This window comes from Alligator mississippiensis, chromosome 3 (assembly GCF_030867095.1).
Source record: "Alligator mississippiensis isolate rAllMis1 chromosome 3, rAllMis1, whole genome shotgun sequence".
Taxonomy (NCBI): Eukaryota; Metazoa; Chordata; order Crocodylia; family Alligatoridae; genus Alligator; species Alligator mississippiensis.
In genome coordinates this window covers 277,071,550-277,098,607 of record NC_081826.1, presented here as the reverse complement: position 1 = coordinate 277,098,607, position 27,058 = coordinate 277,071,550, and the positions used below count along the sequence as shown (strand labels likewise).

General features: G+C 45.2%; 1 protein-coding gene across 1 annotated transcript in view; it reads right to left on the bottom strand.

Moving 5' to 3' along the window:
• RICTOR (RPTOR independent companion of MTOR complex 2) overlaps positions 1 to 27,058 on the bottom strand; it is a 173,568-nt gene that overhangs the window by 54,794 nt on the left and 91,716 nt on the right. The window contains exons 9-18 of the mRNA XM_006276624.4: positions 26,358 to 26,425; positions 25,493 to 25,560; positions 19,708 to 19,790; positions 19,233 to 19,320; positions 15,788 to 15,878; positions 15,601 to 15,667; positions 15,414 to 15,494; positions 3,773 to 3,873; positions 1,410 to 1,572; positions 185 to 286 (exon numbers count right to left, since the gene is read on the bottom strand). Of these exons, the coding sequence (XP_006276686.1) occupies positions 185 to 286; positions 1,410 to 1,572; positions 3,773 to 3,873; positions 15,414 to 15,494; positions 15,601 to 15,667; positions 15,788 to 15,878; positions 19,233 to 19,320; positions 19,708 to 19,790; positions 25,493 to 25,560; positions 26,358 to 26,425 (912 nt within the window). The remainder of the gene's footprint in view (positions 1 to 184; positions 287 to 1,409; positions 1,573 to 3,772; positions 3,874 to 15,413; positions 15,495 to 15,600; positions 15,668 to 15,787; positions 15,879 to 19,232; positions 19,321 to 19,707; positions 19,791 to 25,492; positions 25,561 to 26,357; positions 26,426 to 27,058) is intronic.

Sequence of the window (27,058 nt, the reverse complement as noted above, 5' to 3'; positions counted from 1 at the left end):
TGCACGTATTATGTATAAGATTGTACACTGACAATAAAATTAAGTAGGAGCCTGTTTTCTAAAAAGACTCAGTATTGTCCTCTCACAATTGTTTTCTACTATTACCAACTTTAAGGTTGTATAAAAAATAGATCCCTTTTTAAAAATCAATTAAAAATATCCAATGTCATGTATTTTTTCTTACCTTCAATATGGTCCCTATCAGATTCCAATTCCATTCAAGGTTCTCTTTATGATTAAGAACTTGGCTATCTCGAAGGTTCATTACAAGTGCTTCCTCTGTATCCTGTAATATTTGAATGAGAAATTACCATAACTGCAAGTTACCATAACTTAAAAGCATTTACGATCAAATTTGCAGTCCCGTTCTATAAATAATGTTTGGTATATCATAACTAATGTTTGACAATACATACGCTATAGTAAACTTTTACACTATTAATACTTGGGAAAACATTAAATAAGGTCTAAACCACCAATTAGTTTTAGCTCCAAAACTTAATAAAAATTCTAAAGCACAGGATTTTTTTTTGTAAAAACAGGGCTGAAACTACAACATGGTGCTCGTGCAAGAAGAATCTGAAAGTCTAGTTTCATTGTCCAAAGCTTAGGACACCAAGATATTATATTATATCAAATGTTTAGAACTGAATTCACATTAAATATTTAAAATATCTAGTAGTCTCATTACAAAAAGTCATATTGATAGTTTTCTAAAAGCTTACTTTAACTTCACAGAAGCCCTTATGTGGTGTGAATCCTGAAAAAAGTGCTTAGGATCATGGGTTAAACAAAAACAGAAGTAGAGATATTAAATCATGACTTCTGGGGACATGTTTAAAAAAATCATACAAAGCTTGATTTACTGTAGTCTTTGGGACTAGGCAAGCGATACATTTATACCAGTTTATTTCTGTTTTGTACAGTGTAGCTGCAGGTTGTAGGCAATTATTAAAGTGTCTTGCCTCTACATGAGCAAAGACTCCTGAGAAGACTCCAGCCAAAAACCCTTCAAAAAGTCCAACCAATAGCCCTTCAAAAAGTCCATCAAAGTCACCTCAAAGAAGTCCTTCCAAATCAACATGATTGGTATTTACAATATAAATTACATTAATGTAGCTATATTACTCATCTATAATTGATCAAGTACAAAATTCTGGAGTATTTTTGGTGAAAATAGGGTATCGGGCCTTGGGTTAGAAACCAATCCCCCATTTATAACATTGTTTCTCATGAGAAAATTGGTTCCGAGTTACAACATTTCGACTTAAGACGCGGTTTTCAGGAAACAATTGTGTTGTAAGTCCAAGGGCTGCCTGTACTAGTGTTAAAGTTAACTATACCAGACTAAATGACATCATCTATGCAGGCCCTCTGAGATTTGAAGTTGAAGTAGAAAACCTGAGTACCTTTAAAACAAAGATATCTTTCTGCACACGGCACTGATCCCTTTTTTGGTGTGTTGAGATTGCTTTCTGAATAATATGATCTAAGTGGAGGCTGTAAGGCTTAGGTCCTCGTTTCTTCATCTCATGAAACCGTTTTAAGCAATTGAGTGCTGCACTGGCTCGTCTAATGGAGAAAGATACTGATATTAACACTATTTGACAAGTTCTATTGCAACAGCATACATTACACCATTGTCAAATCTTTTATTAATATAAACTTCGGTCCCCTTAAGTTACTGAGGAGAAATGACTGTTCTGAAGTGAAAAAGAAAAAATAAAATTACTGTTTTCATATAATTGTAGAAGGTGCAGTTTTTGATACATTTACATATTTCAGATTTGTACAATCAGCAGAAAAATAAGCATTACAATTCCTAGCGCTGGAGATCAGCAACTGATGTGATGATGTGTTTTCGTCTACTTTGTAACAAGTTATACCTAGGAAGACTGGAATGCAGGCTTTGAACAATGCACCCTGGGGCGCTTTATTTTTTAGTGACAGATACAGGACATCTAGTTTGAATGTAGACCAAATAACTTCTTTTGGTAAGCCTTTTTTCCTCTCCAAAAGGTAACAGATAAGATTCCCATACCAGCAATCTGAAAAGCTAGAACTTAAAAGCTTCTATAGAGTTGTCTCCTTAAAAAGGTAGGAAATATGAATGAAAAATACATGACATTCTAAGAGATAATCCCAAACTAGCTTCAGGACTCAAATAGCCAGTCAACTGAAATAACTGTAACACTGAATGCTACAAACTATAGATATACCTTTCCCCCCAGCAGCTAAGGCTCAATTGTGTCAATTAAATTTAGAGATGCTTGAAAAGTAGAATGTGGGGAGATACCGGACCCATTTTATATTCTGCAATACCAGGATATACATCCACTTTTTTGGGGGTGATATTTCCATTACCTTAAAAGCCCTTTAACATATGTGTTATTTGAAAGCAAATCAAACTTGAAAGCTTAGCTTGCTACAGGACTCTGAAGAAGCAGAAACACATAGGGAAAAGTGCAGAGGGCTGAGCTATTTTCCCAAGTCCTAGAATGCAAAAAACTGAACTAAATTAAGGGGAAGGTAAGAGCAAAGTGAAGGAATGCCACTTCTGCTCTTTGGTTCCTCAGACCCCACCCACTGCCCCAAAACGTGGAAATGATGCATTAGAGGTTACCAGATACTGCTACTGTTCCTCCACTCTTCTCCTGGTATCCACTTAAGTCCATATGAACAATTTAAATTATAATTTGACAACTCTGACAGGCCAAAGTCTACAATGAAACCATTTTGTGGATTTTTATTTTTCCAGTCAGTACATTTTAAAATCTAATATTCATTGTACTTTTAAAAATGTATCCATGCTATATGATTTTTATCCCTTTGTTGACACTAACTATATTTGTAAAAGAGGTGCAAGTCAAGTAACAAACACATAACTGAAAATGATGCCACTAAATGTATTAACCTAAATTACGATTTATCTTTCTTTTTATCTTATCACATCCTACGCCAGGCACCTAGGAAATCTTCCCCAGAAATCTTTATTATTATTATTTTATAATACCCTCTATAGCCATACAGCTTAATACAGTTATTACACTACAGTAGCTTGACAATAATTCAGCAATTTATTAACAGAAAATTAATGAAGAAAAATAAAAGTAATGTTCTATTTTATTACAAAATAGAAATTTGAAAAGCCAGATCATAAGAAACCTCTCAAAAGATGAAGATATTTTTAAGTTAGCTACAAAATTGTTTTCCTCTGCAGATCATGTTTTTTCAAAAGCTCAATTACTAGTGAAAAAAATCACACAGAAATCGGAGTAGACACTATAAAGAAACATGGAATATATAAAATGAATTTTGTCCTCAATAAAATACACTACATGTAAAAGAAAGAAATTTAAACTGCAACTGAGCTGCAAAATAAATATTGGTATGTTATAAAAGGAAACTTTAAAACATGAAATAAGATTCTATCTATCTTCACATTTATTCTGAGGAATGTGTTTAAGTGTCATTGGCATAAAGAGCAAATATTGATATTAAACATTAATCCTGCCTTTCATTTCTGTCCAATTTCAGGATCAATCCTATCTATACATTGCATTTTCAGCAGTGTGCTCTGAAAACTGTAGTTGCCGGTACTGCCTATATATACTATCATTTGTAATTGGAAGCACGTGTCCATTAAGTGTCAAAGGACATTTCTACATGGACACTCTTTTTAAAACGTGATTTTAACTATAGTAAGCATATAACGTGTATGTTCATTCATTCCCAGTGTTTTTAATATTTTAGGACAACTTTGCATGCTTACAGTCTTTTCTCCTTCATGATGTCAAAAGACGCTGCCATATTCATTAGCGTTGGTAAACAATGTAAGTGATGGCTATGTGAATGAGGAAGAATTGTGTTTGCCTGGAAAGGAAGACACATATATTGATTGTTAAAAACCAGGCCTAACTATACATTGACATTATACAGCTTCAGCCATATGTCCCTATACGTACCCCCCCCCCCCCCCCCAATTTTTAAGGGACTTTTGTAAATACAACATAGTCTATTTACTCTTCACATAGCATAAAAGGCTTGGAACATTTTCTTATATATGATTGATGCTTGGTTCCCAAATACATTAAACCACCCAAATATATAAATACGACACAATTATACTTAGTACACTTTTACAAAGGAGTGTAGATTTAGGCACTAGACTTGCCTGTGGGTCCCCAGATAATTTATGGTTTTACAATCAATATACAGTGTAAATATAATACCAGGTTATCAAAGACAAACTAAATGCAAATAAATAAAATCAAATCATCTTCTCTCTCTCAATTGCAATAGGCCCACGTGAAACTTCTAACAATACTGAAAAGACTTGAAATAGGAAGTATAATTATTTTTTAACTTGATAGTGACCCTTTGGATTATCTGGCAGCCAAAGATTTTGTTACAGTTGCCACAACATACTAAAAAATATGGTATTATTTTCTTGCAAACAATACACCCCAGAATATAATATGTATCTTGTTTCTGAAAGGCAGGATGAAAGAGGGGGAGAGATTTTTCCAGAGCTATAGCTGTATAGAGGAGGGACACATGAAGACTAATTGTCATTTGACTGACTTTCACTTCTCCACTTAACTAAAGCTGAAATTCTAGCTTCTGCTGAAGACCGGTCTCTGGGGGGCAGAAGGGGGGTGGGTAGGAAGATACCTGATTTTGAAAAGTGCTAAAGAGTCTCCAGGGATATGAGAGCAGAAGACAGAGGGAGAGACAGACACCAGGAGTAGCCAGCAGAATTGCTTTAAGGAATGTTAGCAGCTTGATTAGTGGAACATCAAGACCATTAAAAAGGGATAGCTGATTACTAATACCTGTGCAGTGAAGAACTCTCAGTGCCTGAATAGCAATGCCACAGCTGCTCCACTGTGGAGCAGAAATAAAAGCAGGGTGATTTTATCCAAGGTGGTGGGGGGTCTGATTTTCAAAGGAAAGGTATATGTTATATGTGAGAAAATATGGTAGTATTTCTGTAACATTAATATAGTTTCATTCATAAACTTGTATTTAAAATGACTTAATTTTTAAATAAGCACTGATCCAAAGCAATGGAAACATCTAGAGGCATTAGTAGTAAAACAAACTCAGGACAGAAAAATGTCCTCATCCATTCCATACTGAATCTCTCTCTCTACCCCAGTTTAACCATTTGTTCATTTTTTGCAAAAATAAATCTCCCATGTCAAACTATTTAGCTACAATTAAGAAAAATTATGGAAAAGCAAAGGAGCCTTGCAGCATTCTCTGGAAGTGAAAATCTAGTTACTCTCACTTGGAGCATTACAACACTGAGGATTCATTACAGACAATACTCCAATACCAGTCAGCTCCTTGTCAAAAACACATTCCTTGAACACCTTCAGTGATTGCAACTACATTGTTACCATGCACTAGAGTCTTGAAGAGCTCAGTATGCTCCTGTGCCTGGGAGCTCCGATCAGCTGATTGGTGCTGGCCATCTGTTCAATTTAAGGCACACTAGGAACCAGTCACAAAGTTATTACACGTATTTTGTGTAAGAAGTATTTGGGTTATTCTCCGTTTTACTGCAGCATTAACTGTATGAACGTATTCCCAGGTTACTACTTTAAATATTATTAACTCGTTAATCATGTCTTAAGTTAATAATGCCAGGGGCCTTAAAGAATTAAACAAAGTCTACGGTAAAGAGCATTAATATTGGAAAAACCAAATATTACGGTATTAGAAAGTGCCAAAAGCTGCCTGTCAAATGTTAATTTAGCCCATGAGGCACATAGATTATGATAGTCTTTAACTACATGATCACAAGCTATTTTTCTACAGGGTCCCTTGTCTCCTCCAGAGCAAGCAAATGACTTGCTTTGGGCATGAAGCTGCAGAAGTTGGAAGATGCATAGTGACTGTGGCAGCAGATTGCAGAAACAGACACAATAGTTGGCAGACCAATACTATCCTGAAGAATCAGATTTCATTTCTGACTCTGCTATCTTTCAGCTAGATTCCATGGGGGATGGTGACCAAAACCCTCCAGCAACACAGCACATGGTCCACAAGGGAAAGGACTCAAAGAGCAACTTAATTCTGGGAAAGGGCCAGAGAGCTATAGGACCACAACAAGTGAAACAAAAGGGAAGTGAGTAGGTCAAAATGCAAATATGGCCAATACACCTACAAAAATGCAATTAGTATGGGGAATAAAAGCTGAAACCTGTGAAAAGAACTACAATCTGGCTGGCATCACAGAGCCCTGGTAGGACAGTTCTTATGACTGGAATGTCAGCATTGATTGGAATGTCAACGCTGCGACTGGAATGTCAACTCTGTTTTGGAAGGACACGGTTTGGAGAAAAGTTGGTGGTGTTGCCTTGTATGTCAAAAACACATACACTTGCTCCCTGGTTTGGGAGGAACAAGATTTGTGTTCAAACACATGACAAATCTATTCAAAAGCTATGGGATAGTACTGATGGAAACTTCAGTTTTCTAGACAGCTGTCGGAAGAACAATGCAATCAAACATAAAATGTCAAGCTGCTTCCTAACTTGTGTGGAGGACAACTTTCTCTTCCAGAAAGTGCAGGTACAACTATAGGATCATCTTGGATCTTGTCCTTATCAACAGGATAAAACTGGTGGAGGATATGAAGGTGATGGGTAACTTGGGAGGAAGCAATCACGATATGACAGAATTCCAGATCCTGACCCAGGGAAAGCATAAGATCAGCAAAATCAGGGAACCAGATTTAAAAAAGGTAGGTTTCGATCGATTTAAGGACATAGCAGGCATGGTGTCATGGGAGGGCAGACTGCAGCACAAAGGTGGTCAGAAGGGCTGGGAGCTTCTAAAGGGCACAGTATGGTGTCCCAGGGACAACGGGGCTAGAGGGAGACCCCAGCCCAGAGCCAGAGGAAACGCTCGCTTTCGCTTTGCAGGAGGTGAGAGCGGTAGCGACGTGCAGGCCGGGGAACCACCCGCGTGGCTTGTTAGCCGCGCCTTCATACAGCTGGAGCGGAGTGACGTCAGAGAGAGGCGCCGCGCGGCGGAAATAAAGCACGGCCCCGAAGGCAGAGGGGGCGCGCTGCGGGAGGACGCGAGGCCCGGAGGGAAGCCCAGGACCAGAACCGGGCACCCGCACGGGGCCGTTGTCGTGGGCCGGAGAGGCTGCAGCAGTGCCGGGAGCGGCGGAGGCTGGGAGAGCCGCGGAGCCGAGGAAGAGCGGCGAAATTGACGAGGGAGCCGGTAGAAGTGCCGAGGAGGAACCCGGAGACAGGGCCAGCTGGAACCACCGGTGAGGGAACCGGGATAGAGCTGGCAGGAACTCCCGTGAGGGAACCGGGAAGAGCCGGCTGGAACCACCGGTGAGGGAACCGGATAGAGCCGGCTGGAACCACCGGTGAGGGAACCGGATAGAGCCGGCTGGAACCACCGGTGAGGGAACCGGATAGAGCCGGCTGGAACCACCGGTGAGGGAACCGGGATAGAGCCGGCAGGAATTCCGGTGAGGGAACTGGGGAAGCGCTGGCAGAGACACAGGCGAGGGCGTTGGGAAAGAAGCCCGCAAGGGCCAGAGAGCCCACGACGCGCAGTCCTCGGGTCGGGGACGAGGAGCAGGAGGTCTGCGACCAAGGCGGCGTTGGCCGGGGTGTAGGGGAGGTCGGAGCCCCGTGAGAACCCGCCCAGGGGCGCTTTGGCACTGGAGGCCGCAGAGAAGGGGACCCCCCTGCTGTGGGCCCAGCCGAGACCTCGGTCGGCGAGTTCCGGGGATCTGCCACCGGCTCCCGGGGCACCCTCCGGGGACCTTCCAGCGAGACCGGGGCAGATCCAGCTAGCTGCCCGCACAAGAGTTGCCCGAGAGCGCCTTCTGGAGCAGTGGCGGGCACAACGTGGTGGGAGTGGTGGGATGATGGAGAACCCTGACCTGGCGACCCACGCCAACATGCAAGCCCCGGCTATGGGCCCTGCTGATATCCTCGGGCAGAACCTGCAACTGCTGACCCAGATTCTGAGCTCCCAGCAACAGATGTTGGACCAACAACAAGAGTGGCGCCAGCACAGCCTGGCATCATTTAAGATGCCTAAGATGACTAAGGAAGATGATCTGGAGACGTATATTGAGGCCTTTGAATGGCATGCCCTCGTGACGGGGCTGGATAAGAGATACTGGGCCAGCCAGTTGGGGGCCTTAGTAGTGGGCAAGGCCTAAGCCGCATACCGGGCCCTGTCAAGGGAGGATGCCCTGGACTACGAGCCAGTAAAGGAAGCCATCTTATACTGTTTAGAGATTAACCCCGAGCACTACCGGCGCCGATTCCGAGCTAAGTAGGGCCACGAGATAAGACAGCCAAGAGTGCTGTTACAACTGTTGCGCGACTTGCTGGATAAGTGGGTGAATCCAGCGGGCCAGGACTGAGAGGCATTAGCCAACCAGATCGTCCTGGAGCAGTTCCAGAACGATTTAGAAGAGCGGACGCAATGATGGGTCCGACAGCACACCCCACAGAACTGCGAGGAAACTCTGAGGTTGGCCGAAGCTTTCACTGCCTCGGAGGCGTACTACCCTAGGGAGAGGAAGAACCAGGGACCCTTGGTGGCAGCCCCACGAGAACCAGAGCGCAGGCATCCGCCCGACCGAGGGGCTCCCAGGGATACGGTTTCTTTCCAGTGCAGGCAGAAGGGCCATTTTTCCAGAGAATGCCTGCAGCAGCCCACGGAACAATGGGTCCCGGATAACAGAACAAAAGCCCCAGCAGAGCAGTGGCGAGGTGAAGGGCTCGGTGAGCCTATGGACTGCAGTTATGTGGTCGGTGGAGGAAACGTGGCTTGGAAGCGCCCGGTTGTCACAGCATGGGTGGAGGGTCGCCCCGTTGGAGCTGCCCGTTGGATTCGGGGTGTGCTCAATCCCTTGTCAGGGGAGATTTGATACCACTGCATGATCGTGGGACGGCTCCCCCCGTGAGAATAGCCTGCCTCCATGGGGACGCGAAGCAGGCCGAGCGCCAATGGGTCCGCCTGCAGGTAATGCAGCATCAGGGAGAACTCCGGTTAGCATGTGAAATGCTCCTGGGGCGCGACTGGGAGCCGATATACGACGTCCTAGACTGGGTGAGGGACGCAGAAGTGGCCCATAAAAAGATCCAGAGCCAAGAGGGCTGGTTGGGCGAGCCTGAAGAAGGCGAAGGGTCAACCGATGAGGCGGAGGTGTTGGACCTCAACAACTTTACAAGTAGTCTCCTGTTCCGTGACGCCCAAGAGAAGGATCCGGAGATCGAGACGCTTCGAGAGCAGGCCCAAGGTACCCAGGGGGCCTTTGCGTCGCCGCCAGAAGGACGGGCCCACTTCGAGGTAAGGGACCGACTCCTGTACCGCCTACAAGGGGGCAGGGGGGAGGAGATCGAGTGTCCGCAGCTAGTGGTGCCCGCCCAATTCCGCCAGGCTATTTGGCAGTTGGTGCATGCGGGCCCCATAGGGGGGCATCTGGGCCGGGACAAAACCCTCGTGAAGGTGAGCGGATGGTTTTTTTGGCCCGAGATGGGGGAGGAAGTAGCCCGCCGATGTGCAGCCTGCCTCACTTGTCAAAAGACAAGAACCGAACGCCCTCCTCGGGGCCCCCCTCCAATCCATGCCTGCTATCACCACCCCGTTCTCAAGGATCGCCTTGGACATCGTGGGCCCAGTGCCCCGCAGTAGCTCGGGTCACCAATATATCCTAGTTATCGTGGACTATGCCACCCAATACCCAGAAGCAATCCCCTTGCAAACTGTAACTGCCCCGCGTATTGCGGAGGAACTAATAAATTGGATAGCCCGAGTGGGGATCCCACAAGAGATCCTGACAGACCAAGGGAAAAATTTCATGTCCGGAGTTCTGAGGACGGTATGCCGGACCCTCCAGATAAAGCAGCTCCGCACCTCGGTCTACCATCCCCAAACCAATGGGCTGGTAGAACGACTTAACGGAACCATAAAACGGGCATTGCGCTGGTGCATACAGGGAGATCCCCGGAAATGGGACCTCCTCCTCCCCCTAACACTATTCACTCTCAGGGACACCCCCCAAGAATCCACAAAATTCTCGCCATTCGAACTGGTGTTGGGGCATTGCCCACGGAGCCTATTACAGGTTCTAAGGGAAGAATGGGAACAAAGAGAAGGACCCTCCCAGGAACCGAAGACATACCAGCAGACGTTCCAAAGGAGAATCAGACTGGCCTGGGACCAGGCCCACGAGAACCTAAGAGAAGCCCAAACCCGCCAAAAAGGCCAGTATGATCACCGGGCCAAGGAGCGAGAATTTGAGCCGGGGCAGAAAGTCCTGGTATTGCTCCCCACATCTGCTAGTAAGCTCCTAACGCAGTGGCAGGGACCGTTCGAGATCCTCCGACGGGTGGGGCCAGTGGATTATGAGGTTCACAGACCCGGACACCTTCGGGAGAAGCAGATCTATCACGTAAACCTCCTACGGGAGTGGCGGGATCCCGAGGGATGGGCAGCTTTTTCTGAAGCCAAGGACGAGGACCTAGGACCCCGAGGGTCGGAAGGAGGGGCGGAGCCCTCTTCAGAAAATACCCCGGTCAGGCTGGGGGAGGAATTAACTTTTGCACAACAGCGAGAGAACCAAAACCTGGTAAGCGAATTCGGAGGGGTCTTTCGCGAAGAGCCCAGTTGGGTTCGAAACGTGTGCCACACCATAAAAATGCCCCCTGGGGCAATAGTGAGGGAGAGGTGGCGACTCATTCCCCACCATCTCCTAGAAACCGTCCGTAAAGAAGTTGAGTCCATGTTGCGACTAGGAGTTATTCAGCCGTCTAGAAGTCCCTGGAGAAGCCCACTGGTACCAATGCGTAAGCCGGATGGATCGTTAAGACTTTGTGTAGACTACCGGCGCTTGAATGCCATGGCAGTTTTTGATGCATTCCCCATGCCCCACATGGCAGAGCTGATAGAAAGGATAGGGGACGCACGGTATATATCGGCCCTTGACATGGCCAAGGGATATTGGCAGATTCGGGTAGCCAAGAGAGACCGGCTGAAGACGGCATTTGGCACCCTGTGGGGGCTGTACGAATTTTTTAGAACGCCCTTCGGATTGCACGGCGCCGCTGCAACGTTCCAACGTCTGATAGACCAGATCCTGGCGCCCCACGCCGAATATGCAGCAGCGTATATAGATATCATCGTATACACCCGAACTTGGGAGCAACACAAGAGCGCCCTTCGGGACATCCTCACAGAATTGAGGTGCGCCGGCCTAACCGCAAACCCTTGGAAGTGCGCCTTGGCGCAGAAGGAAACAAAATATTTGGGATCCTTGGTTGGCAGGGGCACAATTAAACCTTTGGCCGTCAAAGTGGAAATCATCCGGAACTTCACGGCCCCGCAAGATTGCCGCCAGTTACAGTCCTTCCTAGGACTAACCTACTATTATAGGCGATTTGTACCCCATTTTGCACAGTTAGCAACACCCCTGTCGGGGGCCCTCAAAGGGCGGAAAACAGTAGTCAGGTGGTCTAAGGAAACGATACAAAGTTTTAAAAGTTGAAGAGGACATTAGGCGAAGACGTCATAATTCATACCCCTGACTTCCGAAAACCCTTTATCTTGCAGACAGACGCCTCAAAGACGGCGGTGGGTGCAGTCCTCACCCAGGAAGAAGGGGGGGAGGGGGCGAAAGACCCGTGGCATACGCGAGCCGCAAGCTACTACCGGCGGAGAAAAGGTATACCACTATCGAGTGCGAATGCCTGGCAATTCGGTGGGCGGTGGACTACTTCAGGTACTACCTGATGGGCAGGGAGTTTATACTAGTGATGGACCACGCCCCGCTGAAGTGGCTAAGTACAGCCAAGTCCGATAATGCTCGGATCACCCGGTGGGCATTAGCGCTCCAACCGTATAAATTCCGCGTCATATACCGACCCGGGAAAACCAATACCGTGGCGGACTTCTTATCTAGGTGTGGAAAGGAAGACCAGACCGAGGACCAAAAGGATCCAGTGAAGGGACGGACCGACCCCACAGGTATGACCCGGAGGGGAGACAAAGCAGTGCCCCAAGGCATCTTAAGTGGGGGGTTATGTCCCAGGGACAGCGGGGCTAGAGGGAGACCCCGGCCCAGAGCCAGAGGAAACGCTCGCTTTCGCTTCGCAGGAGGTGAGAGCAGTAGCGGCATGCAGGCCGGGGAACCACCCGCGCGGCTCGTTAGCCACGCCTTCATACAGCTGGAGCAGAGTGACATCAGAGAGAGGCACCGCGCTCAGGAAATAAAGCACGGCCCCGAAGGCAGAGGAGGCGCACTGCGGGAGGATGTGAGGCCTGGAGGGAAGCCCGGGACCGGAACCGGGCACCCGCACGGGGCCGTTGTCGTGGGCCGTAGAGGCTGCAGCAGCGTCAGGAGTGGCGGAGGCTGGGAGAGCCGCGGAGCCGAGGAAGAGCGGCGAAATTGACGAGGGAGCCGGTAGAAGTGCCGAGGAGGAACCCGGAGACAGGGCCAACTGGAACCACCGGTGAGGGAACCGGATAGAGCCGGCTGGAACCACCGGTGAGGGAACCGGATAGAGCCGGCTGGAACCACCGGTGAGGGAACCGGGATAGAGCCGGCTGGAACCACCGGTGAGGGAACCGGGGAAGTGCCGGCAGAGACGCCGGCGAGGGTGTCGGGAAAGAAGCCCGCAAGGGCCAGAGAGCCCACGACGCGCAGTCCTCGGGCCGGGGATGAGAAGCAGAAGGTCTGCGACCAAGGTGGTGTTGGCCGGGGTGTAGGGGAGGTCGGAGCCCCGTGAGAACCCGCCCAGGGGCGCTTTGGCACTGGAGGCTGCAGAGAAGGGGACCCCCCCCCCGCTGTGGGCCCAGCCAAGACCTCGGTCGGTCAGTTCCGAGGATCTGCCACTGGCTCCCGGGGCACCCTCCGAGGACTTTCCAGCGAGACCGGGGCAGATCCAGTTAGCCGCCCGTGCAAGAGTTGCCCGAGAGCGCCTTCTGGAGCAGTGGTGGGCACATATTGGAAGCCCAACAAGAAACTGTCTCAACATGATGGAAGCACAAGAAGAATAGCAAGACACCAATGTGGCTTCACACAAGGAGCTTCTAAAGTGCCTCAAATACAAAAGGAAAGCATACAGGCAACAGAAGAAAGGGCAGGTCACCAAGGAAGCAAATACAAAAGGAAAGCATACAAGCAACAGAAGAAACAGCAGGTCACCCAGGAAGCATGCCAGGAAATAGTAAGAACCTGCAGGGACTACATCAGGAAGGTAATAACAAAGAACAAACTTTACCTTGTCAAGGAGAAAGGAGGTCAAGGACAACAAAAGGAGGTTCTATAAGCATTGTGACCAGAAAAGAAGGACAAAGGAAGTTGTGGGCCCTCTGTTAACAAGCCAGGGGGAATTCCTAACTGAAGATGAAAGAAGACAGAGAGACTCAGCACCTACTCTGCCAAGTCTTCACAAAAAAATTAAGCTGCAACCAGACACTTAATAAGGATCATTTGGATAAGGAAGGCAGTGAGCTGAGGGAAGAGATAACAAAAGAGATGATCCAAGAGCTTTTGGTGGGTCTGAATGAATTCAAGTCAGCTGTGCCAGATTAACTTCACCCCAGGGTCCTGAAGAAACTGGCAGAGGAGATTTGGAAGCCCATGGGAATGATCTTCATGAAGTCTTGGGATACAAGTTATGTACCAGAGGACTGGAAAAGGGCCAAAGTAGTGTCCCTCCTTAGAAAAAGGCAAAAAGGAGGACCTAGGGAACTACAGATTGGTTAGTCTCACCTCAATACCTGGGAAGTTACTGGGCCATATCCTAAGGAAGGCTATTTGCAAGCATCTGGAGGAGGAAAGGCCAATCATAAGCAGTCAGCAGCGATTTATGAAAAACAAATCATGTCAAACAAACTTATTCTCCTTCTCTGACAAATTAATTACCTGGGTGGACGAAAGAATGCTGTGGATATGATGTACCTAGACTTAAAGTACTGTAGAACTTTTTCACAAAAAATGAAGAAAAATGGATTGAAAAAAATTACTATAAGGTGGATAGATAACTGGTTCAATAGCCACAAACAAGGGTAATCATTAATTGGTCTATGTAAGAATGGCAGGAGGTTTCAAACTGAGTCCCACAGGGGCCTGTCCTGGTACTGTTCAACATATTCATTAATGATTTGGATGTTGGCATAGAAAGTTTTTTGAGCAAATCTGCAGATGACACAACACTGGGAAAGACTGTGAACATGTTGGAGAATGCAAGCACAATTCAGAAGAATACTTACAGATTGGAAAGCTGGGCTACAGCTAACAGGATGAAGTTCTATGTGAACAAATGGAAGGTGCTACACCCCAGGAGAATAATCAAAAACACAAGTACAAAACAGGGGACACCTGGCTGGGCACCCAAAAAAAACAGGGTGCTCCTGGCATTAATGAATGAATTATAACACATATGCACAAGAAGGCTGAATTTGAGATAACATTCCTTCATGAGTTCAGAGTGGTTGAATTTGTAGCCTAAGAATAGCCTTTTAACGTAGCTTCTGTGCATGGTCTCCCAGGTGTTTGACAAAGCAAAGTACTGCTTCTCATACGCAAGTTAGCTTGAAAAGAGTTCTGAGAGGTCTTCAACCCGTTATGTTTGTAGAGCTAAAAAAACAGTGCTACGAAGCTTGTACATGTGCAAAGCCCCCTGCAGGGGAAGGGGAGGGAAGGATAGGGGTTGCTCTTTTGCTTCCCCTGCCTCTACAGGAAAGAGACTGCCTTCCAGATGTTGCCAATGCTGGCATCATATAGAGGCAGCAGAGGCAGAGAATCAGCTATTCTGCTTGCCCCACCATGTGGGGTGGGGGGGTTGAGGAGGTCAAAAGCTTGATAGCCGCAGCCCCCCACTTCACTAAACTCTGCAGCTATCTCACCAGACTGTCAGGTAACCAGCTTCTCCCTCCTCCCTTGGAAGGAGAAGAGAGCACGGAGCACTCTGGGATGCTGGAGGTCTAAGGGTGGAAACAGACACTGTGCTGGCAGTGCACGGTGGCCATGCGGAGTGGTGGCGCCCTTGGTGAGGTCTGTACAGCACTGTCCACAGGGCCCCCCAAAGTGCAGGGCCCAGGGCAGTCGTTCCCATTCACCCCCGCCCCCTTCTCCCCTCAAGGGACAACTCTGCTTACAAATAAGAATGTGAAGAAACTCGTTTTTTGTAGCATTACAACTGTGTATATGCTGCTACTTAAGAAATGTGTGTCCAAGGCCTCAAACATCAATGCAGAGCACTATATGTTGTGCCACACAGACTTATTCTGTGTGCTTTTGGCAAACATTACAAACAACCGAGTACAGGGTCCCACGAACTGAAAGCGTCAAGCAACCTAAGAGACGGTGCTACCAAATCTTTCCTACAACAAACAACAAGCCCCAAACTTACCATGTGCAAAAGTTCTCCTAATAGGATAGTTGCTCTGACAGACACATGGTCATCACTGCTTGTAATTACCTCAACTAGGCCCTTCAAAAATAAAATGCAATATTTAAATGTGTATTTTATAATAGATTCCTTAATACACATGATGAAAATTACAAATATTTTATTCACAGCTGGAATCTTCACTTACTTCTAAAAGTCCATTGGTAATGAAAGCAGAAAGCACCAAAGCCAAATAATTATCCATGAGGTCAGGTCTAAAAAACATGCAAAAAGCCATTCAGAAATGTGCATTTCTTCTCTCATTTTGTCATTATAAAAGCAAGAAAACAACAACAAAGAATGTTTTATTTAGCTACTTTTAGTCAATGTGCTACCTTGATCTGGCTCTATGGGGTAATATAGTTTTAGCTTCAGCTGCTACAAAACCATCAGAAAGTCTCCAACAATCCTGAAACCGACTTGGATCTATAATAAGAAAAACAGGTTCAGTCATTCTAACATTTGACTTGAAAACACTATTTTGATATTTATAGTTGTAATCATTATATGAAAGATAAATTATTTGTTACATTAACAACAATGGTTAGTTATTTGTTAGCTCTAACTTTGAGCTTCCTAATCTCAGTCTTTCAATTGGAAGAAAGTAATAGTGGTGGTGACAATATGGGGCATAATTTCTTGTGTATACAGTGACTGCTGAATTCTGCCAAGCTATAATCTAGGGCAGTGGTTCCCAAACTGTGTGTTGTGACCCCAAATGGGGTCGCAACATCAGTGGATGGGGTCGAGGGGGTGGGGGGACTGTAGGTTGGGAGCAAGCGGCCATTATGAGGAAATGGAGTCATGCTGAGGAAATGGGGCCATAAATAGGGTCATGCTGAGGAGAAGTGTGGGAAGCACTGATCTAGGGCAACTGAAAGACTGAACTCTTGGAGCAGGGGTAGGCAAAATATGGCCCGCAGGCCGGATCTGGCCCCTGAGGCCATTCTATCCAGCCCACAAGGCCCCTAAAAATTCTAGAAAATGAATACTTCTCTGCCCTTGGTTCCTGTCAAAAATGACAGGAAGCAAGGGCAGTAGGACCCAGAGGAAGCCCGGCAGGCTCCAATAACAGTGGGCCCGCCTGGCCCTGCCTCCCGAGCCGGAAGTCCCTGCTGGGGCTTCAGGCCTGGGAGCACATGGCTGCCCCATGACTGAACTGCAGGTAAATGGGGGGAAGAAGGGCGGGGGGGGACCCCAGGCAGGGAAGGATCCGGGGTGGGGGGAAGCGGCCGCTTCCCCACCCTGTGGCTGCCGCCCCACGCTGCAGCCATTCACAGCCCATGTGGGGCTGTCCGGAGCAGGCACAGGCAGCCCCAGGCCAGCCGCGAGTGGCTGCAGCATGGGGCACCGGGCATGGGGTGGGCGAGAGACTGCATCCCCCCCAACCCTGCCCCGTACTTGGCACCACCTTGTAACCTGGCCCCACTGCCAGGCTGGCAGCGGGGCCAGGTTACAAGCTGGTGCTGAGCGCAGGGAAGAGCGGCCCCTCACTCGCTGTCTGGCCGTTGCCCCACACTGCAGCCACTCGCAGCCGGCCTGGGGCTGCCTGTGCCTGCTCTGGACAGCCCTGCATGGGCTGCGAGCACCTGCACCAGGGAACGCCGGCCATGGGGTGGGTGAGGGACCGCTTTTCCCCACGCTTAGCACCAGCTTCTTCCCTGCTGGCGAGCAGGGGGTCGGGGCTGTGTGCGCTGCCCCTGCCTGTACTGTGGGGCTTGGGGTCACAGTGTGAGTGGGCGGGGAGCAATTGGGGGCACAGGGCCAGCACCGGTGCCCCGGGGCCAGTGTTGGCGGGGTCCAAGCAAGGTGGCAGGAGCATGGGGTCCCAGCTAGCAGGGGCTTTATGGAGCCAGGCCAGCTCCTGCCTCTCCCTGCTGGTGTAGCCCAGCCCAGCTCCACGGACCCCTGCCAGTCTGTGTCCCTGCTTGGGGCCCCACTGGTGCTAGCCCTGGGACATTGGTCCCAAGATGGTGACCAGCAGGTGAAGCACCTGTCAAGGGGTGGGGCTACCCATGTGGCCCTCGACAGCCTGCCAAAACGGGGTAAGCAGTCCTCTGCCCGAAACAATTGCCCACCCCAGTCTTGGAGGGTAGAAGGCTGGGGCTATCTTCTTCTCCTCACTGGCTTATATTCCTTCCTTGCTCTGTACAGCTGCAGTGAGAAGCAAAGAGGCTTCTTTTATAGTCACAGAAAAGATATCAGTCCCTGAAGCCTTATATACCTACCTCAGAGGGAGACTGCAGTAGGTATGAGACTTACCATATAATTAGTAAATATACAATGTGCAAAAGTTGTTGAGTATGTATTACTAGTAACCTAAAGCGAAAATACTGTTATTTAGAAATTTAACACAGATTAATTAAGGTTAAATTTGAACTCTTCGAAATTAATTAATAAAATTGCAGTAGATGCTTTAAGAATTACAATGTATGAAATAGTGAACTTTACTGTTTAGCAGTTTCATAGATGTTAAGGTCGGAAGGGACCTATTAGATCGAGTCCGACCCCCTGCCCTGGGCAGGAATGAGTGCTGGGGTCTGATGACCCCAGCCAGGTGTCTGTCTAATCTCCTTTTAAATACCTCCAAGGAAGGGGACAGCTCCACCTCCCCAGTCTATAACACTGTCAGTAATAAGGTAGATGTCTAAAAGCCACTGATAACAGATTAAACCTACTTGTTATGTGGAAAAACAAATGTGCATTAAACAGAAAACTACTTATAACCTGATGTTTTAGAAAAAAGTCAAATAATTGTTTTAACACCTGGTGATAGCCACAGGATGCCACTGTGGCTATCACCAGTTATATTTTGTTTATTATAATATTTTTATTATTTTATAATATTTTATATTTTATTATATTAAACAAAATAAGCAGAAGTGACACATTTCAGAGGGATTTTTAAACCATATGATTAGCACATTAAAAGTTATCTCAGCTAGAAGTCTATCTTGTTAAAATATACCCGAACCCTCAACACGTCAAAACAGACAGTATACAGGAAACCCTTGCTATTTGTGGGTTCGGCATTCGCTGTTTCAAATATTCGCAAATGCTGAACCTGCATCTTAAATACACTTAGAGGAGCTCCTTAGGAGCTCTGCGCTTACCACCACCAGGGCAGCTTTTCCACTCCCCGCCAGGGGCACGGCATTCATGAATACAGATGGCGTTCATGTATGCAGTGCCTTATTCGCAGATTTCGCCATCCATGGGGGAATAGGAGAACGTATCCCCCGTGAATGGCAAGGGTCTCCTGTACCATACAGCACAATATTAAAAAAAAAAAGAATAAAGGGGTGATGCATTTTAAAGATGCTTATTTTATTTCTTAAATATTTATTTCAAATAAATTACTGTCAGTGGAAACCATTCATATTAAAGATTATTTCTCTCATGCTGATACGATGCAAGTGTCTAAAATATTCTCTTGTAAACAGCATTTCAACAATAATTTTCTATAACTCTGATAAAACACTGAGTTCTGTAACATATCCTATTAATTCAAAATGTTCTGAAAGTGTTTGGCTTAATTATGGCTTCTGTACCACTTTTACAAGTACAGCAGATATCAGAGGCAGCAGAAGCCAGAACACAGGTATTTTGTTTAGAAACAGCTGAAAACACATTAAAAGAAGCAACATCTAACAAGTTTGCTTTAAAAAGTTATGGATGAAATCATCGATATTTACTTAATTAACTGTGCAGGAGAAAGACTGATGGATTCAATATACAAAAAGATGTAATATGTATTGGGCATTGATGCCTAGTACCCACCTACACTGAGAAGTGCTTCAATGAATTCTTCTGTCACGACAGGAAGAGGAAGGCGAAATATATCATAAAGAACCTCAAGCAGACCTCGCTACAAACAAGGGAAACATTTTCACAATCATACAACTAATAAAGGGAAGTCAATTTGTAAAACTATAAAAAGTTAGAAAGGTATCCAAAATGAAAAATAATGTAATTCCGTGAAACAGACTATCAAAGTAGCAGCGAATGTCTTAATAGAAGATATCACATCTACCCAAAAAACCTTGTCTACAACCACAAATACATTTTATAAGTTTTCTATCTGTGGCACTTAAAAAAATTAAAAAGTGGCTAAAAGAAATAGATAAATGATGGTATCTACTAACTGTTTTATTGCCTCATATATCCAGGACAAATCATTATATTATGTTATAAAGGTATGCAATTTAAACTACAAAGAGGAGGTAGAACATTATTCCTTGGATTTACCACATACCCGTATTTCCATATTTGGTATACAAAGTACCCCAATGAGAGACTGGATTCCAGAGTTCCCAGGCTTGCATAAACTGATAATACCTAGAAAACAAAATCTACATTAAATCCCCTAACCCTCAGTCCAGAAAAATCTTTAATTACATTGTGCAAAATACTAACAAAAATGAAAATGAATTGCAATCTTCTAACAGACTGAATATAAGCAGTGATCACAAAAAATGATAACATAAACTACAGTTTTCACCCCCTCCAGTGAGCAATCTCCATTCTAATAGGCTATGTCTGTTTTACATAATAATTAGATATCTGTAAATAATTATGTTCAATAAACAAACCTCTATTTTGATTGTTCTTTACCTGACTGCCCTGCTTCAATGCTGTGGCAAAGATCATTTTCTTCACTCACCGTTTTGATCATGAAACGGCATGAAACCACTTCTTTCTTTATCTTCCCTTCTCTACAACACTATATAAACTCCTTACCTTTATTCTCAAGGTCCTTCATGAGCTATCTCCATGCTACCAGTGATGTCAAACCTAATCATCCTCATTAAACTTACAAAACACATGCCTATTTGGTTTTTCCTGTGGTTTTTCCCCAAACATAGAAAGAGGACTTTAAATATTGGCATAATCCAATCCTTGTTCAAATGACTCCTTTAAAACTCTTCTTTACTGTTATACACAGAAAAACAGACAGTGGTTCCTCAGCAAGGGCTAAGCCTCACAGAGTACTGAGCCCAGTTCTGGGTACCCATTTTAAGAGGCAGGTGGACAAACTGGAGGGAACCCAAAGATGATCAAGGGTTTGAAAGCAAGGCAAATGAAGAAAGGGTGGTGGGGTTCCTAATGATTAGTCTAGAAAAAAAAAAAGACGATGAAGCGGTGACATTACCATTCTCACATATCTGAAAGATTGAGAAAGATTTAGAAAGGATGATAAACAACTGTTCTCCCTCCACACACAGGGCAGCAAAATAAGTAACACCAGGAAGGCAGTTTTAGGTTCACTCAGGAAAAACCCTATCTGAACGCCAGACCATTACATAGCAAAACAAATTAACTAGGGAAACTTGAATATCCTTTATTGCAGGTTTTTAAGAAGAGGCTAGATGGCATCCTTTAGAGATAGCCGAGTTACAGTAGCCTGGATTCCAGGACCCTCGAGATCCCTTCCAGTCCTGCAAATCCAAAATAACTTGACAATGTTTAGGGAAGAGGAAAAGCTGTGATCACGATCCATCATATTGACTGGTTTGGTGTTACTTGAGCTTGCCCATTTCCTTGTATTGACCCACTCTTTCACATTTAGATCACTATCAACATAATGGAGTCAATAATGGAACTAAAAAAGGCTCTAACCCCAATACATTAAAATTAGCAAAAAATTGCAAAGGAGAAAGTACTTTAAGAGTTGAAGGAATTAAGAAAGAAACGGACTAACAGGTTTATCCACTGGACAATACTTGCAACAACACAAACAAAAGAAAACAAGCATGTACTGTCCTAAATGGAACCTGCAATGAACTAAAAAAAAAAAAATTGTACTTAAATTCATTTTCACTTTCTAGATGAATAAACCTAAAGTTATTTGCCTGAAGAGGTTTTATACTTGAAACTGGAAGACTACTGATGACAAGGGCTAGGGACTGAAATTACACAAACCGGTATAAGTGATCAGAAACCGGCTCATATCTGTAATACAACTGAAGTTCTGTGCATATAAACAGCTTTCCAAATAGCTGAAATGAATTTAAGATAAACCTGGATGGATGTAGTATCAGACTTAACTGATTTAGGTTAAAATGGTTTACTGAATTCTGTTCCACATCCCCTCTAGATGCAAGTTAACTTACAGTCCTCCAGCATACCAGGATGCTTTACACCTTCCCTGTAAATCTCCTTCCCCTCGCAGGGTGGATAAGTTAGTCTTGGCCCAAACTGTCTGCCCCAGATGAGCAGGGAGGTATGGTCTAATGCCCCCAACTTCTGGTCTGAGCCACTGCAGGCATGTGGCTGTATTTCCTGAATCAAAAGTGAACATCTGTTTACTTGCTTGTTGGTTCAATGTACGCAGATTAGACCAACCTGCAAAGATTGAATAGACTCAGCCTCAGACTTTTTAACTGTCTATACTGAGCTTAAAGGTCTATTAAAATGACGACAATAAAAACTAAGGCCCCTGTCAGATGTTAAAATAATGTTGAAATGGGATCTGATCCCCACTCCCAACAACCACACATCCTGCCATCCCACACATGTGGCAGGATGCCAGACGGTTGGGATTGGAGGCCAATCCTAACTGCACTATTATTTTAAACAGGAACCTTGCAATGCAATTAGGTTCCTGTTCCTGTACAGCTCCTATACAGAGGAACCAAGGGGCACCCCCCTTGCCAGGAGTTTAACCCTCACCTCCATGCTGGGCAGCCCAGCTAGGCACAAACAAGCCTGGCTGGCTGGCTGCCTTGCCTCACAGTTCCCACGGGAGCTGCTGGGGCACAGTGAGCATCATGGTAAGCATCCACAACCTGGCATCCCAGCTCCCCATTCATGAGCACCCTGAAAGCTGCAGAGTGAAGCCCCATGCAGGACTCCAACGTGCGGCTGTCAGCCTGCCAGCATCGGCCATGGGGATGTAGCCTCATGCATCAGGCTATGTGGCAGGGATACCGCACTATTCATTCCATTTAAGGAATGAGGGAAACCAGATCCACATTTCTCATTTTGTTTGCCATTAACTCCCTAAATGTGTGGCAGGGTTACTATTTATGGTGCTTTTATCAGGTTAATTGCATCATAAGTGTAACATCTGCCAAGTCTGTTAGAGTGGAATGTAGAAATTAGGGGGATATGGGCTTTTTAGACAGACTGCTTAAAATTCGCTTTTTTAAATTTTGCTAGCACATATTTAAAAAACTTGGGGCTTGGACAGAGAAAGCCTTTATCTTCTACACTTTTAGGCTGGAGTTTGTAGTAAGCATTCCTGATAAATCCTAAGTAACCTATGGTAAAACTGAGGAAGAATATCCTCTACATGCCTGATAGCCATAAACATAAAAAAGCAGGAATAAAGTTAGCTTGCATCCCTCTTTAAAAATCTTTTAAAAGTTAGCTTTTAAAACTAAGTGAATGGCATAAAAAGAAGAAAGGCATAGAAAGGGAAAACAGAAGAAATGTCAAGGAAAGTAGTATATTTCAAGCCCATTATTCCTTTGTCTTTCTGAAGAACCTTTAGCCTCAAGTGAGTAGTTATGGAAGAATGTATGTGTACCCCTAATAGAAAATGTTGGAAGTTTCCAAATTTGAATACGATTTTCTTAAGTGGGGATGCCTATGCATAGTTCTTGAAGGATATCTGAATACCAAATTAAATCTTATTATTAAATTTGAGATACTGTGCTATCCATCAAGAGAATTCACTCTTCAGTCTAAACCTTTCCACATTATGGTCAACTAGCATTAAACAATAAGATTTTGGTAGGTCAGACAAACCTGACTTCTCATTTCATTTAGTTTTAACAGGTCTACTGTCTCATTTAGGTGTGAGGTGACTCAAGCAACAACTGTGTTTCTATTTTTATTTTGGAGCGCTAGAAAAAAGGATAGAAAAGGCACTGCCTTTTCAATTGAGAAGTACTTTCTATATCAAGATTCAAGCAGCATCTATATGGGAGATTGCATGCAGCGGCCAGCAGCCACTGGTGAAGTTAGGGTACACATGTGTAAATTCCTAGTATAGACAAAGCTATTTTTCATCCTAACAGAGCTTAGAACAAATTTCAAAGACAGAAAAAAAATACATCCAACTTCACTTAAATCCAGAAAATGTCATGAATTTCAGATAAGGTAAATTAGTATCTGATTTAGGATTCCCCTACTGGCAACTAGAGAATCATCTTCTGGTCAGGAAAGCCAATCAGAAGATGCAACATAGAAACCCCTTATGACAGGGACGAGCAATTATTTTGGGCGGAGGGCTGCTTAATGAGTTTTGGTGAGCTGTCAAGGGCTGCATAGGTAGCCCTGTCCCCTGACAGTTGCTCTGCCCCCTTGTTGCCATTTTGGGACTGACAGTCCCACCCCCTAACCCCTGACCTTTGCTGCCAGAAGTCCCTCCCCTTAACGTTTGGAAATACTCCTTTGGGGAGGGGAGGGAGGTTGACATCTTAGAACCAGAAAAAAAACAACCCATACACTAAAAGTCAAACATCTACTATAACATATTTTAATTTTATTATGAAAAATATTTCTCATGATTGTGTTTGCATAGTGTATATAAAGATGACTGCATAATAACTCAAAAATAAATTCTTAGTCTTGTATATCGTGTGTGGATGTGTGTATATGGTGGGGTGTGAGTATGTGTGGGGGTGTACATGATGGTGTGTGGGTGTGTGTATGGTAGGGTGTGGAGCTGTGTGGGGGGGCATAGGCTATGTTGGGGGGTTGTGTATATGTGGAGGGTTCTGGGGGCAGGGGTGTGTGTGTGTGTGATGGTGTATGGGGGAGTGTGGGTGTGTGTGTGTGTATGGTAGGGTGTGTGGAGGTGCGTGGGAGAAGTGAAGGGGTGTGGCTGTGCGGGAGGGGCACAGGTTATGTTGGGGGGTTGTTTATACGTGGGGGGGTTTAGGGGCAGGGTGTGGGTATGTGGGTTTTGTGGGGTATGAGGGAGGATGGGGGTGTGTGGGAACCCCCCTACACCTCCCATGGTGCAGCAACAGCAGGAAGGGCGCTCAGGGTGCAGATGTTCAGTGGGGCATGGCTCCAACCAGCACTACACATCGCAATGAGGAGCACAGCCTCTATGGGGCCATCTGTATTGCCAATCCTCCCTGGCACTCACGCACAGCCCTTGCACTCACTGGGCACTGAAGGAAAGCCCCAGGCACTGGAACCAGCTGCCTTAACCACCCCCCAGGAGAAGGCACAAGCCCCAGAGGGGAAGACAGCTGGCTCCAGCACCTGGGGCTTCCTTCCCGTGCCCAACAAGTGCAGGGGCTGCACCTGAGTACCAGGGAGCAGCAGCGATACAGACAGCCTAGTGGAGGCTGCACTGCTTGCTGCAATGTGCAACGCTGGCCAGAATCAGGCACCTGTGCCCGGAGTGCTCCACTTGCTGCTGCTGCCACTGCCTGCCGGAGCTGCACACCATGGGGGGAATGTGTAAGGGGGGTCCCCACACCCCCCACTCTCCCTCACACCCACATGTTGCCCACCATAGCTCCTGCTGCTGCCGCCACCCTGGGCACAGGCTCTGCACTGGTACCAGCCCCAGCCCCATGCTTCCACCCGGCTGCAGTCCTTCCCCCACCACTTTCCTACCTGCTGCCCGGAGCCAGAAGGACACCAGAGAAGCAGAGCAGGTCACCAGAGGCTGTAGCAGCAGCAGCAGATGCTGCAAGCTGGCTGGGTTGTGCACCCTTCTGCCCACAAGGGTGGGAACGAGGCACAATAAGGCGTATTTGGGGCAGTATATACATATGGGTGCCTTGCTCCCACCCTCAAGGGCTGAAAGGCTGGGTGGGATGCAATTCGCTGGGGGGCACCGTGAGCCCAATGAAAGTGCTTTGCAAGCTGGATCCGTCCCGGAGGCTGTATGTTGTCTTATGATTTGACATCAAGACGTTCATTGGCCTACCATACACAAAGAACTGATGAACACAAGGCATAAGACTAATAAGGACAGATTTGGGGCTTCAGTAAATAATTCTTTCACTTTGAGCATAAAATTCCTTTCCTTATCACCAAATTAAGAATAAATAAATAAAAAAGCACCTTACCAGCCCACGATCGAAACGTTGCCACTATTCCCATTTTACTAGCTAGGAACCGTGCTTCTCTGTCTTCTCTGTTATAAAAATAATAATCACATTAGTTGTATGCTCACCATTAAGCCTACAGTAGCACTTGCTTTATTACCCATTGCCAACAAACATTAGAGACTTTTCTGAAGAATGAGATGCAGAATATAAGAAAAATTTAGTTTGAGATTTGCAAGGTTATAGGATTAGTATGAAATTGTAACACTGTTCTTGTAAAATTAAAGAATAACCTTCCTTGCTAGCCAGGAATGTTCCTTTAGCTGAATGCGTAAAGGGTATCTGTATTTAAAAAAACAAAATTACCTCCTTCCATCTTTAAAATGCAGAACACCAGCTATTAAAAATGTTTGTAGGTATCCCCTAGCACAACCCCCTTATACTTGTGTACGTGCAAGAAAAAGCCATTTCCCTGACCTCTCCTTTGGTTAGAATACTGTCCTGACCTTATTTGTCGGTCAGGATTGGTTCAACTACTACCAACATGGAGACAGTCCAAAACTGCACAGCTTCCTCTGCCCATGAAAGACTGACATGTTCCACAACAACAATGCTCTCTTTTACACAACGTAGTTATATATTTTATGTTTAAAGTATTTTTAAGTCGTGATAAATAATTTAAAAGAAGTAAAATTTATATGTTTTTACTATTTAAATTCCAATAATTTAATATGTTGTAACTACTACTTTCTATTTGGAAAATAATTACTTTGATTTTACTTTTGAGAACCGAAGTATATTTAAGTCACTTTGAAGAGGAAAAGTTTTGATTTTAATACTACACCTTCACAACAATCTGTAGCACAAGAAACCACAATATACTTACTTGAGCTGTCCTTCTGCTGTGTCTGGATTGTGCCTGTAGTGGAAATCTGTGTACGGAGCTAAAATTCGCTAAACACAAACACAAACACATTTACTCTCTTGAAAAAGTAAAGAGCCCAATCTGTTTCTCACCCCCACCTCAAGTTCTTAATTGTTTCTGCTCTAAACACAATTATGTTATTATTCTATTGAAATATCCATTTTCAAGTTTTAAAAATGTTACATTTTAAAAACAGATTTTTAAAAGTAAAACAGCAAAAAATTAGAAGTGAAAATTATAATGTTACATTTAAATTTTCCATATCAGTCTAATACGCAGTAAAATAAGCAAAACTGAAACTTGTTTACTTTTCTCCATTTTCAGGAGAATATTAGCCACATAACATTTTCCGACCACTAAAGACAATTGTCAATTACCAGCGAAGGCAGCATTAAATTTTGCATCATGTCAAGTAGCACCCAGTATTCAAGCCAGAACAGTCACACCCCTGACCATGAAATATCTGCCTGAACACTCTTTGCCTAAAAACTTAATGATGATGCTGTGCTTGATTCTGTTGCAATTTATGATACAAGCAAAGTATTTATCAATTTCTGCCTGAATAACAAACAGCTAGAGACCTTCCTTTCTTTGTGAACAGATGTAAACTGGTAGATTCATGCACAATATGCCATACCACATATTTTGTAGTGTGAAAAAGC